This window comes from Somniosus microcephalus, chromosome 23 (genome assembly GCF_052327205.1).
Source record: "Somniosus microcephalus isolate GS21.2 chromosome 23, FLI_Smic_1.0, whole genome shotgun sequence".
In the NCBI taxonomy this organism is placed as follows: domain Eukaryota; kingdom Metazoa; phylum Chordata; class Chondrichthyes; order Squaliformes; family Somniosidae; genus Somniosus; species Somniosus microcephalus.
The window spans coordinates 33,214,817-33,236,300 of record NC_141009.1 but is presented as its reverse complement, the minus strand read 5'-3'; the positions used below and the strand labels follow the sequence as shown (position 1 = coordinate 33,236,300).

The following is a 21,484-nucleotide window of genomic DNA, read 5'->3' as shown; positions in this document are numbered from 1 at the left end:
TGAAGATTGGAAGTCTGTTGCCTATGCCTCCAGGTCTATGACTGATTCTGAGTGTCGATACGCCCAATTGAAAAGGAATGTCTCGGCTTGGTAGTTGGACTAGAAAAGTTCCATGGCTACATATATGGACTTCCCACCTTCACAGTTGAGACAGACCACTGCCCACTGGTTGCCATCATAAAAAGAAACCTGAATGAGATGTCTCCAAGGATTCAACGACTCATGATGAAGCTGCAAAGATATGACTTTGAACTGATCTACACACCAGGCACTATCCCGAGCACCCACAATGAGTCATGTGAGCTCTACTGAGGAAGACGTGGATGTTCATGTGAGTATGGTCACTGCTGCGCTGCCCGTGTCAGACACAAAATCAAAGCAAATAGCAGAAGAAACAGTAAAAGATACAATGTTACAAATAGTAATAGAGAACATTCATCATGGTTGGCCAAAAGGTTCCTGTCCAAAGTACTATCACATCAGGTCAGAGTTAAGTGTCGCAAGTGGACTATTACTAAAACAGAACAGAATAGTCATTCCACAGGCTCTACGTCAAGACATGCTCAAAAGGATTCATGAGGGACACCTCGGAATTGAAAAATGCAAAAGGAGAGCAAGAGACACTGTTTATTGGCCTGGCATAAATAAGGACATTGAGAACATGATAGGCATATGTGAGACATGTCAGAAACACCAAAACAAACAAGCAAAGGAACCAATGATAGTAGCTGACTTACCAACAGCACCATGGCAAAAGGTTGGTATGGACCTCTTTCATTTGAATGGTAAAGACTATCTAATAGTGATTGACTACTATTCTAACTATCCTGAGATGGCGCTGCTCTCAAGCACATCAGCAAGCAGTGTCATAATGCATGTTAAATCCATCTTCGCCAGACATGGAATTCCCAGGATTGCCGTTAGCGACAATGGTCCGTGCTTCAACTAAGGAGTGGCAACAGTTTGCAGCACATTATGACTTTCAACACATCACATCCAGTCCTCTGTATGCTCAGTCGAATGGTAAGGCAGAGAAAGGTGTTCAAGTTCTCAAACAGCTACTGAAGAAAGCAACAGAAAGCAAGTCTGATCCTTATCTCGCCCTGCTGAGCTACCGAGCCTCCCCTTTAGACTGTGGTTCTTCATCTGCTGAACTCCTAATGGGTCACAAGTTGCGCACCACGCTACCCTGCTGTGCAAAAGAAAAGCAGAGTAAGGAACTGAGACAGAGACTTCAACTGTTAAAGCTGAAACAGAAATCACACTATGACAAGTCATCCAAAACTCTGAAACCATTGACAAGGGATGATGTTGTCAGGATTGAGGATCCAGATGCATGGAACAGGAAAGCTACAGTTCTTGAGGAAGTAGGACCAAGGTCATACACTGTTAGAACTGAGGAAGGACAGATTCTCAGGAGGAACCGCCGTTCCCTCCTGAAAACACAAGAAACTATCCAAGAACAAATCGATGACAATGCCGCAACTGAATCTTGTCACTCACCACCAGAACAATCTAACACAAACACACATACAGGCTCTCATGAAAACACATCAGACCTACCTGTGCTGAGAAGATCCACACGTGAAGTAAAAAAAGCCTGATAGACTTAATCTTTGAGTATAAAGAAAACTATAATAAAAGAATGAAAAGCTTAGAGTTCATAAAGTAAAGCTTTGAAAATATGTTCACTGTTGTGAAGATGTTTATGTCGTTATGATTGATTGATATTGATTTTGTTTAACCTCTAAGGAAGGGGGATGTAATGATCAGTAACATGTCATTCTAGAATGGTACACTAGGTGGAGCTGTATGTTTAGTAGTGGGCTACCCATAAGGCAGTAGTCAAGATGGATGCCTGTACACTAGTCCACATGGCTGAATAAATGACTAGCTCAAGCTAGCTGTTCATAATGAAAACATCTATTTATTTATGAACATAATAACACTTGATGTCTGCCACCAACTTCCCTCTCATGGGTCAGGTCCCCCTCAGCGCTTGCAAGTGGCTTGAGAGCACCTTGCTGCACATCAGGGGGGCCATGGGGACCCGTATCTGCACTGGCAGTCCTACTCAGAAGGACTTCTATGAAGCTCTGGTTTCTCTGTTCAATAGCTGACCTTCGCTCCTCCAGAGATGTCAGTCTATTCTGAACACTCACCATGTTTTCCTCACTCCGGCGACTTACTGCCTCCATGGCCATAGCCAGCCTTTCCACGGAGGTTGCCATCCTTTCCGTGGTGCTGCGTTCATGCACCACGCCTCCACAAAGGCTCTGCTCATGTTAGCGAGGGACTCCTCCATTCGCTCCACACTCGCAGCTACCCTAGAGACAAAACCTGCCAGAGACTCCTGCACCTGTTTCTGGAGTTCCAGCACCGCTCTTCCTCTGGATGGACCCTTAAGCACAGGGTCGACATGCAGCTGAGCCAAGCTGTCCCTGTCTCCACCATCTGCTGATGCTCACTTGTGAGCTGTGATACACCAGGTGACAACACTACTCCATCTCGCAAGGGTCCCACCGAGGTGTGAGTGTCTGCGCTGGTGCTGGTTGCTCTGAATTCTGCAGACGCTGTGCCCTCAGAGGTTGGAGCTTCCTCTGAGGAGTCTGGATGCTCAGGCTCTTCCTCCTGGCTAGTGGGGATGGGGGCTCTCGATGGTCCTGTGGGGGAGTAAAGGAAAGAGTCAGAGATGTGAGGTAAAGGTTGCATGCACATTGAATTGTGCAGATGATCATAAGTCAATCTGTTAGAGCATCAGAATCATTATCAGTCACTCATGCAATGTCAATGAGAGAGATGCCAAACTATTCTGTCACCAGCTTGCTGTGCTGCACCCATCTGTCTGTCTCCCACTTGGGAATCCTCCTCGATCCCGGCAATTTCCAGGGCCGTCTCCTCCGAGGTGGTGAGCTGGGCTACTGAGGGTGGCCCTCCTCCTGTCCTCGCTCTTTCCCTCTTATTGTGGGCTCTCTTTTCCTGCAATGAGTGACACAAGTGGAGCTTGAGTGAAAATGAAGGAGTGAGTGTAGAGATTCCATAGCATAGATGCTTAGAAGGAGACAAAGATGGAGTGAGGTGCCAAGACCAAGGGCCCTCCCTGTGTGTTGTAAGCTATTGTCATAGCATCACAGCAATAGGGAGTGTGAGAGCTGCATAGTCGAATAGCTAAGTGAATGTGAACATACAGAGAGATGGAATAGGTAAGGGTGCAGGGATGTCAGTGTCAAGTGGGATGCGGAGGAAGAGGTTGCTAAAGCTGAATGCTGGTGAGGAGAGGAGATGAGGATCAGATTGAGGGTAATGGGAAAGTCATACTCACTTTTCCAGTGCGCAGAAGGTCATGAAACCTCTTCCTGCACTGCAGCCAGGTTCTGCGGCACATAGACATTGAGTTGACCTCCTGGGCCACTTGCATCCACACAGCTTTAGTCTGTTGAGGAGGCTTTTTCCTCCCCAAGGAAGGGAAGAGCACCTCCTTATTGGATCTGGCTCCCTCCACCAGAGCTTGCAGGGCGGCTTCATCAAATCATGGAGCAGACTTTGGGCTGCTGCTGGACATCGTGGCTGAAATAAGGGCTTACAGCAATGGGCATGAAGTTTGCAGTCTCCAGAAGAAGCAAGGCTGCTTGCAGGCCTTAAATCCAGCAGCATTGATGACGTCATCGGAGGCGACTTTCAGGGTGGAAAGACTAATTGGGCCAGGGCTTCCCACACGCTGGGAATCAATTGGCCAATTCGGTGAAAATCGCATTTTTCCCCCACATCAAAGTGGAGTCGGGTGGCTAACACGAAAAGCGGCTGACACGCCCCCAGCCCGTCCCAATGACAAAATTGAACCCTATCTGTGCAATCATCAAGGTGAAAAATGGAAAATGGTTAAATTATATCAAGTGAAAATATTTTTGCTGTTTATTTAAAAGGAGTGCTGTGTTTCGTACTACTTAGACTGTGAGCAATGCAGCACGAGTCCCCCCCAATTTTTTAAGAATTGCATGACCTTCAATATCCAGTTCAAATATTGAAGGTGTGTTTATCCTTGTGTCTTTTACAGGTCTGCATTTTCATCTATACTGACTTGATGCTTTTGACCAAGGAGGACGAACGGGGTCAATGCAGTGTTCTACAAAATCCTCTTTTCCTCCAGAATATGGAGCTACAGGAAGGTGAGTCGTATCAAACCATTAGTTTAATCTCCCACAAGATGCTTAAGAAATATACTAAGATTTTGCAGCTCATATACAGAAGCAGTAAATAAATCTTTAGGCAATGGATCTGCTCTCCAGATCCTGCTTTTTTTTTTTCTTTCCACATGTTACAAAGACAGAAATAATATAACTAACTTTTCAACATTTAATTAAATCTATGATTTGTTGGAATCCAATTATTTTCTTTTTGGTAGTGCTGATTTAAGAGAGCAGACAATGCTCCTTAAGTCTTGACCTGGCTTGTTTTATTAATGTACTTGAATATAAAAGGAAACTTCCGGATTAGCAAAGTAAATACAGTAACAGATCACCTAATCTCTGGAGAAACATTTCTGATTTGAGCTTCATGGAGCTCTGCTTATGTCTGTTCATTCATGCACTGCCTGCTGATGCAGTTGCTTTGTGCGAATGCGTACATTAACTATTGCCTCTCATAGAAAGCACAGATATAGCTAAGCTGTGTACAGGGTTTCTGACACTATCTCTGAATCATTCCGACGTTGAAAGATTTAAATTGGATAGGATTAGAATCTGTGGTTCATTCTTGCATCAGAATGTAACCTTTTCCAAGGCAATCAAATCAAATGGCTCTGACATCACCAGACCTAAATTGAGTTTATTGTAACCCAGGGAGGAATCACAATTGGTTGCCTTGCACATGTCATTGTAGATAAAAAGTCAACACAATTAAAGCAATGTCCTATGCTGCATAATCACAAAATCCCTTAATGCTTGCTATGAGGGGAGATACCAGTTTTCTTGGGAGTATTTCTCCATCTTCCCTGTTTTATGTTTTAATTTTGCTGGCTACAGACAGCCTGGAAATGTATATTTTGTGTACATTTCCCACTAATTGTAACACTCTGCTTTTGCAGCAACAGTAATGTAGATTCCTGCTTAGATCCCACAATCCAAATTTGTAATACAAGTGGAGCAATATTCCAATATATGTACTGTAACATTTCAGTATAATACACTGACTAAACTGTATTTCCATCTTTTTCTGTTTTTCTTACACATGCAAGGATATTGTTGCTGCAGTATTTAACAATGTCTTTTCATATTTTAAAGATTTTGTTTTAAAATTCTTTTCATTCAGTATCATCTACATAACACAGGAGTAAACTAAGGTTGACCTATTTGGTGTACATGACATCGCTCGTGATTTTCTTTTCCCCCAGGATAATGTGTCAGTACCTTTCCGGTTGGTTGGCTGGATACTCATTCTGTTCACAAATGTAGGCAGCATATGATATAAAATAAGTGAGTTATAAGCACAAATTCAGCTTTGTGTAGTCGTTAGAGATATGGCTACAAGCTGGGAATGATTGGGAACTAAATATTCTAGGCTATAGAATCTTTCGAAAATTCAGGGAAATCGTGAAAGCAGGAGAAATAGCAGGACACAATAACAGCAGAAGAAAGAAGGAATTTCAGTAAGGGTGATCGTTCAGTGAAAACATTATGCGTAGAATTAAGGAACAGCAAAGGATGTAGGACTCTGGTAGGAGTTGTCTAAAGACCTCCTGATGGTAGTGACGTATTGGGGGTTGTTGAAGTATGGAGATCTTGGAAGCATGTAGCAAAAACAAAGTGGTTATAATGGGAAAGTTTTGTTTTCACATAAACTGGGAATAGCAGAACAACTCAAGTAGTAACGGTGATGAAATTCTAGAATGTATTTGGAGCAGTTTCCTGGAACAATTGGGTGGAGGACAGAGACATTGGTGCTCATCATGCCTGTCTTTTGGGCACAAAATTCACGTTGGGAGAACCAATTACTGGGTGTGATCCTCTACCCCATCCACCCCGCAAGTGTGCTGGCTGCCATATTGGCAGCTGGCAACTTCCAAGAGCCCAAAGTGACAAACTAAACCAGGCGTTAGGCCCCCCTCATATGCTCATCAGGGGCCTAACGCCTGATTTAGGACCCGGCTGCAAATTCAGCAGAAACTGGGTGAAGCCGTACAGGGACCGCCAAAGAACATGTACGGCTCGTTGTTTTTACTTACCTTAACGTGGGGCCAGGAGGACTATGGACTGCTGCCAACCTACGTTCGCCTCGCCCCTACCTGCGGGCCGGCTTGGCATTCGAGCCAAACAATTTTGAGATGGCCCCGACCGGCTGCATTAAGACTTTGAGGTGATCTAATTGAAGGTTTTACAATTATGAATGGATTGATAAAGCTGCTCCAAGCAAATTGATCATTATACAAAGGCTTAAGGACGGAGGAACAATTCACCAGTTTAAAAAAAAGCACCTGGATGAAAGCTGGCTAATAAACTAAAAGGAAGTTGTTTTCCCGAGAGAGGAAAAAAATCAATTTGTTGACTTGTCTAGGAAATTGAAGAACACCTCACACCTATTGAAAGTCTTTTGATTTCTACTTGTGAAAAGGAAAATAAATAGAGAGAGTTTTCTTGAAACAAGGAAGACTGTAAAGGCAGTAAGACTTTGAAACAGAGAGTTACGAAAGGTTTAGGCAGGTTCAGAAAGTCAGAAATTCTGGAGGAATAGTTAGAAGACTAAGACGACCCATTGATCACAGAATCACAGAAATCACAGAAACCCCACAATGCAGATAGAGGCCATTTCGGCCCATCGAGCATGCACCGACACATATCCCACCCGATCCCCGTAACCCCTACACCAACACATATCCCACCCTATCCCCGTATTTAATCCCCCTAACACTAAGGGTCAATTTATCATAGCCAATCATCCTAACCCGCACATTTTTGGACTGTGGGAGGAAACCGGAGCACCCGGAGAAAACCCACGCAGACACGGGGAGAATGTGCAAACTCCACACAGACAGTCACCCGAGGCCGGATTTGAACCCGGGTTCCTGGCGCTGTGAGGCAACAGTGCTAACCACTATGCCACCGTGCTGCCCCAAATGGGGAAGCGTCCTGTTTTTATTTTGTATTATTATGGCTAGATAAATTGTACTGATTGAATAATGTAAATCTGATCATAACGGTTTCTCCATATATAATCACTGAACGATACAGCACAGAAGGAGGCCATTCAGCCCATCGTGCCTGTGCCAGCTCTTTGGTAAAGCAATCCAACTAGTCCCAATTGACTGCTCTTTCCCCATAGCCCAGCAATTTTTTTTCGTTCAAGTATCCAATTCCCTTTTGAAATTTACTATTACATCTGCTTCCAACACCCTATCAGGCAGTGCATTCTAGATCACAACAACTTGCTGTGTAAGTAAATGTTTCCTCATGTCGCCACTGGTTCTTTTGCCAATCACCTTAAATTTGTATTGTCTGGTTACCAACCCTTCTGCCACTGGAAACAGTTTCTCCTTATTTACTCTTATCAAAACCGTTCGTGATTTTGAACACCTCCATCAAATCTCCTCTTAACCTTCTCTGCTCTAAGGAGAACAGCCCCAGCTTATTCAGTCTCCCCACATAACTGAAATGCCTCATCCCTGGTACCATTCTCTGCCTCTCTATCTCTCTCTCCTCCTTTGAGACGTTCCTTAAAACCTTACTCTGACCAAGCTTTTGGTCATCTGTCCTAATATCTCCTTATGTGGCTCGGTGTCAAATTTTGTTTGATAACACTCCTGTGAAGCGCCTTGGGATGTTTTACTACATTAAAGGTGCTTTATAAATGCACGTTATTGTTGTAAATCTCTTCTGCACCCTCTCTAAGGCCTTGACATCCTTCCTAAAGTGTGGTGCCTGGAATTGAACACAATATTCCAGTTGAGGCCTAACTATGCTCACTCACTGTGAAATAAAGTAGCACATCGACTCATGTCAAGCCTCACCTCGTCAAATGTTTGCTTGACTCATCTTTGAGGAGACGCAAAAGACGCAACTATCTGTTTCATGTCACAAGGGGATAGTATTGTTATAGTCCAGGTCACACTTTCATACCAGCAGCTATAGGGCAATATGACTCAACTTCCTCAAAACATGCTCAGACTGCCTACAGGAGCAATTGATACCACTTATCTTGAGAAGATATCTACTGCAGACCTGAATTTGAAGAGTGGACATAATGGTTACATGACCAAATAGCAGTGCAATGATATTAATTTATTGGAGTCGGTATCCCTATCTCACATTTTTTCAATGATGGGATGATAGCAAATTTTATTTGTATGTGGCGATTAAACTTTTTTCAAAGAATATGGAAGACCATGCCTACAGCAGCCTGTTTTGTGTTCCTAGCCTTTTTCATTGGTCTTCACACTTCAAATGGAAAACATCCTGTGATTAGATTTTCCCCACCTTATTCAGGAGTGTCTTTTTAAGGGCCTATGTTATAAATCGTCTGTAAATGATAATGCTACACATTATCCCCTCTATTATCATGTTGTCCCTCAGTTGGTGTTGGGGGGGGTGATGGGGGGGGGGGGACTGACATGTCAGTCTAGGGTAGGCACTGTGGTAGATGAAGTGAATGTCATGTAGCTGCATTCCTTGACATTTAAAGAAGCATCTTCAAGGGAAAAAGTCCTGAATGATTTCCTTGCTGTCAGCCTGGGCTTACCCCTGTGGTATGTTGAAGAAATGTTGACCTGATGCATGAAGACCCTACAGGGTCTTTTTACCACTCATAATTCAGGTTAAGTGCAGGAAAGTTCAGTTAATGCATATTATTTATGGTTCAAATAAAAAATAAAATGACTTGAAATAGTGTACAAGAAAGGAATCCCACTGAAATATTGACAAAGTTGTAAGTCCCTTTTACAACATTGTTCAGTATTTCATTGGGACTTCAGATTCATTCGATAATAAGTGCCTTTTAATTTGTGGAAAGGAAAATTATATTTTGTTTGTTCATTTCAAGTAATTTCTGCCTATGAAATACTTTAGAAATACTTAAGATTAATTTATTTAGTCAATTCTAAACAGGAGTAATTTATCCTGTGAGAATTTTAAATGACTGGCTGTGTTTGTTATCTTTTGCCCTTCCTTTTCACCTTGTAGCAGGATCTGACACTTTCCGAGGAGTTGGTGATAAGATGCAGAGCAATTTAATTAGTTATGTTTTTGCAAAAAAAGGCTTGAAATGCAATGCAAATTTATTGAACTACCTTGTGCTGTTTATTCTTGTTTAACAATCTTGATACATTGATGTATATTTTAAAAGTATTCTTCAGGCAGTCGTGGTAACTTCTTTCAAAATTGTATACAAAAAAGGCATTGTTTTTTTTAAAGCGATATCCTCCCACTGCACATTTCCTGTGGTTACCTTCAGTTTTGCAACAACTGCCAGTTGTGTAGAGGCTTTTATGTAGTGCAGTACTGGCCTCTGCTTTGCAAGTGCTTTTTACAGAGAAACTGCAAAATGGGTTAGACCATAAGATGAAGTCAACCTAGTTCTGCCAAGTGAGTTAAATTTGGTTTGTGATGCTTTCCTCATTTACAAAGGAACCAGCACGTTAATGTTCACTGTATTTGATTAAACCGCTTCGGGATACTAGATAGTGGAGGAAAGATGAATCTACCCAGTACCAACAAGGTATTTTTAAACTTTATTTATAGTTATACTTTCTATGCTGTAATTCCTTAAATACATGTTCACTTTTAAGTTACTATTCTTACCACACTTTCTCCTGTGAGAGGGCAGGATGGTCTGATAGTTTGCAAGTATTTTCATAGTTTTTCACATTGCTGATATCAGATTGGGAGGTGCACATCTGTGGGGTAGGTTAGATCTTGGATGAGAATGAGCAAAACCTGCCTAATGAGAACCATTAGGTTCAATTACCAATTGAAGTGTGGTTTCAAAACTTAGATTTTTTATTCGTTCCTGGGATGTGGGTATCACTGGCAAGGCCAGCATTTTTTGCCCATTCCTAATAGCCCTTGAGAAAATGGTGGTGAGCCGCTGCCTTGAACCACTGCAATCTGTGTTGTGAAGGTACTCCCATAGTGCTTTTAGGGAGGGAGTTCCAGGATTTTGACTCCGCAACGATGAAGGAACAGTGATATATTTCCAAGTCAGGATGGTGTATAACTTGGAGGGGAACTTGCAGGTGATGGCGTTCCCATGCGCCTGCTGCCCTTGTCCTTCTAGGTGGTAGAAGGTGCTGTCGAAGAAGCCTTGGTGAGTTGCTGCAGTGCATCTTGTAGAGGGTACACACTGCAGCCACGGTGCGCCGGTGGTGGAGGGAGTGAATGTTTATTGGTTTGATATTACTATCTGCTCTGTGATCCAACTTTTGGCTGGACTGTATTGGATAATGTTGATCCGGAGAGAATGTTGATTTTCTTTGAATACTGTATAAACAATATAGATAATACTGTACTATGTACACCTGCTATTGGGGAGACCTTGAATTGAGAGGCTGGCCACTGCCTGGCGTGAAAGCCTGCTGTCCAAGGCCGTAGCCAGGGAACGGAGAGGAGGGAGGGAGGGACGGATCACCAGGCAAGGTTGGGGATAGCAGAGGGAGGGGGAAGGAGGAATGTGGAGAGAAAGAGATCGTGTGGGTGGGGTGGGGGTTGAGACAGAAGAGAGATCGCAGGGAGGGGAGAGATCGGGGGTGGGGGGAGGCGGTGGTCTGGAGATTGCAGGGAGGGAGGCCGATAGTGGCAGGTTAGCTTGAGAGGGAAGCATTCCTGCACCTCCTCGCCCACAAGCAGAGCTGGAAAAGCAATTGCCTTTTGGATCCGGCAGTTCTCGCCTCCCTTTAGCTGCCGGGTTTCCTGAGCCCGGGGAAACCCATTAAATCTAAATGGCTGCTAAAATCTGAGGCAAGCAGCCTCATTAACATATTATAATTACTGACCCACCTCTCGAGAGCAGGTTACTCGCCCGCCCCAGTTAAACCAGAAGTAGGCGCATTCACTGCGGGTTGGGGTCAGGTTTTCCACTTTTTACAATTTAATCCCTCCCCCCGCCACTGTCCAGCCTGTCCTGGTGGGTTAAAATTCCTCCCCAAAGTCTCTCTGAAGAGACTGAATGAGATAAGTATGAGCAAATACGAATATCAAATACCACAGGTTGCTGTAATGATCCTGAATTTCAACTGTATGATGATAAAACTGCCACATAGTTAGGCTCAAAACTCCACAAAGCTGTTTCTGCTGATGACATCACCCACACTTCCTGTTTGAACTAAAATATATTGCTGGAGTAGTTACATGAATTTGGGAGACTAGTGTGGGCTTTTCCACAAAGGTGTCAGTTTGTCATTGTTTCATAACAAAAGTAATTTTTTTTCCACTGGCTTTGGAGATTGTTATTATCAACCAATCAGATCATTTGGAAGGTGGGACTAGGGCTTGTCAGACCCAGATAGATTGGACTGGAACCAATTAGACATAACTTTCTCCCATTATTTTGTTGTGTACAAAGTTGAGGCAGTAATTTGCAGCAATATATATTACTTCTTGCGGGGGGGAATTTTTTAGCAGCTTATTTATTTTTGGGGGACAAATACAAAATTAACAACAGTGAATATTAGGTGTGTTTATTTAGTGTTTGTCACCTAAAGAAGTCTCACTAACAAAGAAGCTGCTTAAAAACTTCATTGTCCTCAAAAGCAACTTTCTGGATGGTCTCTGGCTATTGTTTTTTTTGCAAAACTTCAATGCTGGTTGTCTTTTGGCAATAAGGTGGATCTTCCCTGATGTGAATGCGTTAAAATCCTTTATTTGACAATTCTTGTCACTTTCCTTGTGGATTTGCCAAGTTTTCAAAATAAAATAATTAGTGGGGCGAGAGTGATCATGTATATTACTTAATTACAGTGGATTCCAAAGTGCCAATAGGTGCACCAAGTCAGGGCGCACGTCCCCATGGAAAATAAACCTTGCGCCTATAGCCCCTTGTGTACTGCAAAAAAAATGAACTTTAAGTTCAAGCAAGTTTGCTTTAAGAGCACTGAGAAATCAGCTTTTCGTTTGAGGCACTTGAGAGTTTCTTTCATATATTAAGAGTTACTTCCGTACAGTGTCATCGCTAAGTGTATGGCCCCCATATGGAGGATTTCATTGCACCACCCACACTGACATAAATGTTAAAGAAGTACAAGAAGTATATTTAAGAGCATTGAGATGAAAATAGGTTTTTAGTTTTCTGAGGATCTCAAAAAGTTAACACTGCGTTTGTATAGTATAATTGCTTTGATTGTTTAATGCTCTATGGTGAATTTTGTTGCACTAACGTGAAACTTAAACTAACCAAAAATAAAAAAGATTGTTTGAGAGCACTGTTAAGCTTAGCTCAATCGGTAGCACTCCATCTCTTGCTCAGAAAGCTATCAGTTCGAACACAACTACAGACTTGAGCATGCAATCTGGGCGGATAGAGAGGTGGGACCTGGCTGCGCTGAATATTGAGCTAGGGATCAGTTTGAATTCAAAAATGGAGTTAAAAAAACGAAATTGTAGGTGGGCAGGGGAGACATAACTAAGGCACAAGGCTTTACATTAAAAATATGTATACCAAATACTTGAACATTAACGTGACAGATAATTATACTGGTGAGCTCCCAAAGCATTGCAGAGAGTGGATTGTGGATGCATTGGTAATAATTTTCCAAAACTCCCTGGACTCAGCAAAGGTCCCGGCAGACTGGAAAACTGCTAATGTAACACCCTTATTTAAAAAGGGCAGTAGACAGAAGGCTGGAAACTATAGACCGGTTAGCCTAACATCTGTGGTAGGTAAAATTTTGGAGTCCATTATTAAGGAGACAGTAACAGGACATTTGGATAATCATAATTTAATAGGACAAAGTCAGCATGGTTTTATGAAGGGGAAGTCATGTTTGACAAATTTGCTGGAGTTCTTTGAGGAAGTAACATATAGGGTGGATAAAGGGGAACCAGTGGACGTAGTGTATTTAGACTTCCAAAAGGCATTTGACAAGGTGCCACACAAAAGATTATTGCTTAAGATAAAAAATCACAGGATTGGGGGTAATATTCTGGCATGGATAGAGGATTGGCTATCTAACAGAAGGCAGAGAGTTGGGATAAATGGTTCATTCTCAGACTGGCAATCAGTAACTAGTGGTGTTCCGCAGGGGTCAGTGCTGGGTCCCCAACTCTTTACAATCTATATTAATGATTTGGAGGAGGGGACCGAGTGTAACATATCAAAGTTTGCAGATGATACTAAGATGGGAGGGAAAGTAGTGAGTGAGGAGGACATAAAAAACCTGCAAGGGGACATAGACAGGCTAAGTAAGTGGGCAGAGATTTGGCAGATGGAATACAATACTGGAAAGTGTGAGGTTATGCACTTTGGCAGGAAAAATTGTAGAGCAAGTTATTATCTTAATGGCAAGAAACTGGAAAGTACTGAAGTACAAAGGGATCTGGGGGTCCTGGTGCACGAAACTCAAAAGGTTAGTATGCAGGTGCAGTAAGTGATTAAGAAGGCCAATGGAATGTTGGCTTTCATTGCTAGGGGGATAGAATATAAAAATAGGGAGGTATTGCTTCAGTTGTACAAGGTATTGGTGAGACCGCACCTGGAATACTGCATACAGTTTTGGTGTCCATACTTAAGAAAAGACATACTTGCTCTCGAGTCAGTACAAAGAAGGTTCACTCGGTTAATCCCGGGGATGAGGGGATGGACATATGAGGAGAGGTTGAGTAGATTGGGACTCTACTCATTGGAGTTCAGAAGAATGAGAGGCGATCTTATTGAAACATATAAGATTGTGAAGGGGTTGGATCGGTTGGATGTGGGGAGGATGTTCCCGATGATGGGTGAAATTAGAACTAGGGGGCATAGTCTTAGAATAAGGGGCTGCTCTTTCAAAACTGAGATGAGGAGGAACTACTTCACTCAGAGGGTGGTAGGTCCATGGAATATGCTGCCCCAAAAAGCTGTAGAAGCTACATCATTACATAAATTTAAAACAGAAATAGACAGTTTCCTAGAAGTAAAGGGAATTAAGGGTTACGGGGAGCGGGCAGGAATTTGGACATGAGTCTAGGTTCGGATCGGACATGGCCCTGTGGGTAGCGGAGCGGGCCCAGGGGCCGTGTAGCCTGATCCTGCTCCTATTTCGTGTGTCTAATTCTGTTAGATTCAGGAGATGGTTCTGTGATAGTAGATTGGCGGTTCGGATCAGATCAGCCATGATCTTATTGAATGGCGGAGCAGGCTCGAGGGGCCGATTGGCCTACTCCTGCTCCTATTTCTTATGTTCTTATGTTTGCGCGCGCTCAGCTGCGCGCGCAGATCCTGACGTCATTTCATGGTGCAACGCCCTTTGTGCGCCCCGAACCGGAAATTCAGTGGCGCCGGCCTGTTGTGCGCCTGGCGCCCCTAGCGACAGGTAGAGGGGAACGGTTCCCAGTCGCTGCGGGGCGCGGGAGGCGCTAATTAAAGGGGACTCCTCCTGCAGTATAAATGGCAGCCATTTTGCACCACTCCTTCTTTGTGAGAGACGGATCTTTGGAGAGAGACAAAGGTAGAGAGCTTTCTGGTTTGGCTCAACACTCGCACAGGTACTTGTGGCTTCAGGCCACAGCTTTGCACTTGTCTTTAACTTCAGTGTCATAGCATTGATTGGAAACATATAATGGGGGCTGCAATGGGTGGAAACGTTGGGCTTCTCCATTGCATTCAAAGGGCTCAGAGACGCCGCGAGAGAGTGCCAGTCATGGCCAGATGGAGAAGGGCCAACAGGCGTCGGCAAAGGAGGCCTTACCCACCCAGGGTATACCGCCAGCAGTTCTCATATCTGAACATGTCTGAGGAGCAGTGTGTTTGGAGGCTGCGATTCAGAAGGGCGGTGGTCACTGAGATCTGCCACCTGCTTCGCGGAGATCTGCAGTCACAGCTGAGGAGCAGGACATCTCTGTTGGTGGCAGTGAAGGTGATGGTGGCTCTCAACTTCTATGCCACTGGCTCCTTCCAATCCGCTACTGGGGACATTTCCAACATCTCCCAGTTCGCGGTACATTGCTGCATCCGCCAGGTGACCAATGCCCTTTTCAGAAGGAGACGTCAGTTCATCTCCTTCCCCATGACCATTGACAAGCAGCAAGAGCGTGCAATGGGCTTTGCAGCATTAGCGGGCTTCCCCATGGTGCAGGGCGCCATTGACTGCACGCATGTGGCTTTGCGGGCACCTCTAGAGAATGCCGAGGATTACCGCAACCGGAAGGGCTACCATTCGCTCAACGCGCAGTTGGTGTGTGACCACAGGCAGCTCATCCTAGCTGTCAATGCCCGCTTTCCAGGCAGCAGCCACGATGCCTTCATCCTGCGCCAGACTTCTGTGGCAGACATGTTCGAGGCCCAGCCTCACCCACGAGGATGGCTTCTCGGGGACAAAGGCTATCCTTTGTGCACCTGGCTGATGACCCCGCTCCGTGCGCCCAGCACCCCTGCTGAAGAGGGATACAATGACAGCCATCAAGCAACCAGGAACATCATTGAGCAAACAATCAGCGTGCTGAAGCAACGGTTCCGCTGTCTGGATCGTTCCGGGGGAGCCCTACAGTACTCGCCTGAGTGAGTCTCCCATTTCGTTGTCGTGTGCTGCATGCTGCACAACCTGGCTATCCGCAGGACTCGGCCACTGCCAGCAGACATTGGAGGACCACCAGAGGAGGAGGATGAGTAGGAGGACCACCACAGGAGGGAGGCAGAAAGTGCAAGGGCCGCCCGTCAGCGGCTTATTGCAAGTCGGTTCTAGGCCCCCTCTCAGGGAATGGCTTGTGCCAATGGCAGAAGATGAATGTAGCCGCTCCACAAGCCCTCAGCCGAGCTGGCCAACCAGGACTTCCAAAAGAAAGCATGGACAGTGCGATTTAAGAACATTTTTTACTGTGATACCTCTGTGCCCTTCCCACATGACAAACTAATGGAGAGAAACCCCCCGCAAAAACACAAATACACCAGTCTCGGCCTTTATAAGTAAAACAAATACAGCAGTCTCGGGCTTTATAAGTAAAACAAATATACCAGTCTCTGCCTTTTTATATGAAACAAATACACCAGTCTCAGCCTTTAAATATGAAACAAATACACCAGTCTCGGCTTTTATAAGTAAAACAAAACATTTGGCCACACCTTCTACTTTTTCCCCTGCGAGGGTGATCCGTTTCGTGTCCGTGACTGGCCCCTGCCCGCCCTGCAGCTCCTCCTCAATGGGACCCCAGTGGCTGCAGCAAGGCTGGGGGAAGGCTGCTGAGGGTCAGATGGTGAGACGGCAGATGCCCTTGGGGGTCGGCCTGGACCCGCTCTGGGCCTGGAGGGGCCGGCTGCTGACTGCTCCAACTCTGCTTGGGCGGCAGCAGTCTGTCCAACAGCTGGTGGCAGCTGCAATGGAGGAGTGACAGTGTTGGCTGCAGGAATGCTGCCAACCTGACAGATCACAGACACTCCCTGGTCGGCTGATACATTGGCACACGCACGGGCCAGCACTGCAGCATGCACAGCAATCTGCTGAGGCACAGACTGCTGGGCTGCTGCGGCACGGCGAGTGCCCCGGCGATGCCTGGCCGATCCAGCGAGTGTGGCAGCAGTTAGTGCCCGTGTGGCCCTGGTCTGTGTCTGCATGACAGCCTGTGCTGCCGCGACATCCTGCAGACTCCTGGCCTGTGCTGCACTGAATTGTTGCAGACTCCTGGCCTGTGCTGCCCCGAATTCCTGCACACTCCTTGCCAGTGACTCTATGGAGTCAGGCATCCTTGCCACTGCAGCCATGAGCTCAGTGTGCCTGCGCTCAGCCTGGGCATCCATTTCCGCTAGGAGCCGCACCTCCTCTGCGCTCACCGTAGCAGGACTGGAGGCCGCACTCACCCTCCGGGGAGAAGGCCGCCGAGCTTCCCCACCCCTCCCGCGTTGCTGCAGCCCGCTGGTCCCCGGAGCTTCACTATCCTCCGACCCTTCCCCCCCCCTGCTCCCCTCCAGGGAAGACGTGTCACCATCATGGCCATGGGCTGCCTCGGCTGAGGGTGTCCCTGATGGGCTGGCTTCCTCTTCCTCCTCCTCTATGTCTGACTCGGACACAGTGCCAGCTTGAGGGGCCACCTCCTCACCTGGCGAGTCACCATCTGAAAGCAGGGAGGCACAAGAGTTGCTTTAGAGTGAGGACAGGGCGGCAGCGAGGGAGGCATGAGTGCTGCTGTGCACTGCATTGGTTCGATAGTGGCAAAGGATGCTGGTGTGAGGCGCAAGTGGAAAGGGAGAGGTCAAAAAGGTGATGACCTTACCATTGGTGCCCAGAACAGGGTCAGCATCTCCAGTGGCGATGGGGCCGGCCTGCCATGATCCGCTCCACTCGCTGCTCGAGGTCGCTCAGCTGTTTCAGGTCAGGACGGCCTCCCCCGGCCTGTCGCTGCTGTCTTCTGTTATGCGCCAGCTTGGCCTGCAAGAGAAAGGACAGCCTCTAAGTACAGTGTCAAGCCCTGATCTTGCCCGCACTGCCTCCCATGTTCGATTAGCCCTGACAGTGTCAAGCCCTGATCTTGCCCGCACTGCCTCCCATGGTCGATTAGCCCTGACAGTGTCAAGCCCTGATCTTGCCCGCACTGCCTCCCATAGTCGAATAGCCCTGACAGTGTCTAAAGTCCTGAATGCGCAAGTGCTTTTCATGACAGTCCCATAGCTGCTGGATGAGGGCTGGCCATTAGGGCTTTCAGGCCCCTTTGGCCATAAAGTGAAGTGCACATGCAGGGATGAGGAGGATACTGGAAAAGGTACTCACCCTGACAACCCGAGTGAGGTTGTTGAATTTTTTCCGGCACTGGGTTGGTGTCCTGCCAACCACGCTGTTGGACGTGACCCTGTTTGCCACATCCCTCCATGCTTTCCAATATTCGGCGGGCAGCGACTTCCTGCCACCCTCAGGGAAGAGGATATGGCGCCTGCGGTCCACTGCGCCAACCAGCAGCCTCAGTTCACCCTCGCCGAAGCGCTGCGCTCTCTCCCTGGCCTTCTCCATTCTCCTGGACGTGGAGCAGTTCCAGAAGCAGTGCTCAGGCCTTGCCTTAGGGCTGCAGTGTGCAGGGCGTGGCAGCCAAACAATTCTACCCTCCCCCTTTAAGTGCTGACCGGCGCCTGACTGTCTGCCCTCAATGAGCAACTTGCCGCACCCGCGCTGCACCCGCCTTTGGTGTTTTCGCCCCGGATCGCCGGCTTAGTGCCTAATGATAGTTGTGCATTGTCTGCTTTAGCGCAGCAGCAACCTCTTGGGGCGATGCAACTGAATATCGACGAAGGTGGCGTTAAGTTGCGCTGGGCGCAAAAGTTAGCGAACGCCATGCTGTAGCGCCCCAAATGTGGCTATACTGAATTTCTAGGCCCTAGGTATTTAAAATGTCTGATTGATGTTTTCATAACACATGCCCCAGAGCATAGTTTAGCCACTTGTGACTTCAGTCAGCAATGTTCCTTTGGCTTAGTCATTTCTGTCACAGGATATTGTTTCCTAGTTAATGGGGAAGTGAATAGGCTGTTCTCTAGTCATACCTCTTGTATTTTAAGAAAGCTATATGAACTTTGAAATGTGTGCAATTTAAAAAAGCAGACTTTGTAATTTATTACTTTAGTTTTAAAAATAATATTAATGTGAATGTTTTCAAATTGGTTTTACAGGCGCAGCAGAAGATCTCCAGTTCTGCATCACATATGCTGAGGTATGTGTTTGCACACTTTTTATGTGGAAGTAATTTTTTTTAAATGTTACAGCTTACAAGATTGGTTTTTTATATTCCCTCTTTTATCAGTCAATCTGGCACAAAGTCTTTTTTCAGGCCACTTTTCATGTCCAGTCATATGATTTTTAAAAATACATGGATTAGGTATCTTCAGTAGATTTGTTTTGGTTGGTTTTCAAAGTAACCTTGTCATATATATTGTGCTTTTATGGGTGCTTGAGGGGTTCAATGACAGAATGTTAGGACTGTCCTCTCACCTCTGGTGCTTGTGTTTAAATCCAACTCAGACTGAAGGTATGATAGTTTCTACCTTGCCGCTGCAAGGATATTAAGTGAAATAAATTTGGAAAGCCTGAAACTAATTCTGGGTGGGTGTATGCAACTCAGAACTGCCTCTGATATGTGAGAAATTGCCACTAAATTAGTAGTTACTAAGAGGAAAAACATGGATGACGAATATGTAATGGTCACAGTGACCCAGCAGTGGCTTGGTCTAAGGTTGTGGTTAAATAACATAGTTGAGAAATATGCAGGCAGATTGCCCTCTAGTCAACACATGCACTACCTGGCTAGTGAGTACATGGTGATGATGCTAGCTGCAAAAAGTGAAAAAAATGCCATTGCCAGCTTCTTGATGAACAAATGAAAATTGCTTTTGAAGTAGTGTTTTCTAGTAGTAATAGGCTGCACAAAATATGTCGCTATATCATTAATGACAATCGTAGAATAATTGACGTGTTTGTAGTGTAAAATCCTAGATAAGTAGAGCAGTACCTACAATTTTCCAATCTGAGCTGGCTACGGGCAATATTTCCCACATTCATCGCTTACTCAGAAAATTAAGCTGTTAATATCAAATCCATAAAATATTGTGAGCAATCATACTTCTATTCATTTATATCAAGAACTGCAGCAGTCGGGATTGACAGGAGTAGCGCCTGTAATCTGGATTTTACAGAAACCATATTTTTGTTTTACTTTACAAGTACAGGAAATAGTCCTGCTACAAATAATATGGAGGTTACACCTCTAAGTCACATTCAATTTGCCAGCCAGACAAATGATTTAAGTGAGATTTTAACTCCAATATGGTATAATTTACTTCATCAAAATACTCAATGTACATGATATAATATAATTACAAAAAAAAACACACTTTTTGTAATAACTTTTAATATAATGTGCAGATAATGATTTTATTTTCCTCAGAGAAAGTTGCAGATATTTTGCATTTGGCTGGCTTAAATTGGCTACCTAAGCAGTGAAAATTGTACAGGGTTCTATACAAATAGCAACATTAAAGATACTAAATAGGGAATAATTTTCCCCATTATTTACATTTTTGTCAAAGTTTACAGATAATGTTTGGCACAAATTACTTTTAAATACCAGAGTATGCATTGGAGGAAAGCAAAATAGAGAATAACATGTTGCAGGAACATTCTTCCATAAATGAGTAAAGATAAGTACACACGTCAGCACTGAACTTTTGGGCTTTTGAATTGTTGATGGTGTTCTGCCAAGGCATGCTGTTGGCTGCTTGTCTTTGAGCATTATCAGAGGACATGTATTTTGACTTTAGATAATTATAGAATTTGAAAAAGCCCATAAAATATTTCCATCTGCTCGAGTGTTACTTAGTTCGACAGCCCATTTACCAAATTAAAGAGCTGTACATTTTAATATTACTAAAGAGTGAATTGATGATAAAGTCACAAAATATTTGCCTAACTAGGCAAGACAATGAGATGACTGACTGGCACGGATAATCTTACTGTAGAAGACAAACAAAGACAAATAGTACTGACTGCTACAGTCAAAGCTTTCTCTCTATCACGTGCCCTCATGTTCATGACAAGTCAGCAGTTTCCATAAGCAGACTGAGTCTCTTAAGAACCAAAGCTTCCAACTTTATTTGTTGTCATGGAGAGATACCGTGTAGCAGCACATGCTACAATAAAATTATTCAATTAATTCCTAGTCACAGTACATAATTCAATTGGGAATATATGGGATTTGCACCATGTTTGCTTGTCACTTTTGAAGGAGGAAAATAACATTGCGACAGACCAGTACATAAAGGCTAAGACTAGTTGGTCAAATTTACAGGAAACTTTCGATTTACCGGCACCTAAATAACCGGAAATCTCAGTTAACCGGCAAAATTCAGGAGTAGGTTCAGGTAAGTTTTATTACTTGCCTTCCTCGATCTGTTGCTGTGCAAGGGTGTGGCTGCAGTTGTTGCTAAGCTACAGAGACGCTTGGAACTTGTGGCCATTGTTCTGAACCTGTTGCTAAGCAACAGGGTTTGTTGCTTTATACGGAGCTCTCTGCTCCATATCTTTTACTATAGCTTTCGGTTATCCGGAATTTTTGATGAACCGGCACCACGTCGGTCCCGTCGGTGCTGGATAAAAAAAAGTTTCCTGTAGTTATTTTAGAAGGTGAGCTTTTGATGTTCATCTGTTTTGGCTATTGTAAAGCACTTTCTGTCACACTTAACCTGATAGGTTATGGGCCATTTACTCAATGAAGTTGTTGTTTATATACTGTTTAGTGATGTCACCAAATTGTAAGTATTTACCAAAATAGGTTAAAAATATTTCCATTTTTTAAATTGGTGTAATTTTCATTCATAATTTTTTTTGCACACATTGGCC

The 21,484-nt window shown here is 44.7% G+C and overlaps 1 protein-coding gene across 5 annotated transcripts in view; it reads left to right on the top strand.

The window, feature by feature from the left end:
- LOC147101798 (regulator of G protein signaling 3-like) overlaps positions 1-21,484 on the top strand; it is a 311,192-nt gene that overhangs the window by 151,829 nt on the left and 137,879 nt on the right. For all 5 annotated transcript variants that reach the window (XM_085965760.1, XM_085965756.1, XM_085965757.1 and 2 more), the window contains exons 16-17: positions 4,055-4,166; positions 18,763-18,803. In XM_085965760.1, coding sequence (XP_085821886.1) covers positions 4,055-4,166; positions 18,763-18,803 — 153 coding nt within the window. The remainder of the gene's footprint in view (positions 1-4,054; positions 4,167-18,762; positions 18,804-21,484) is intronic.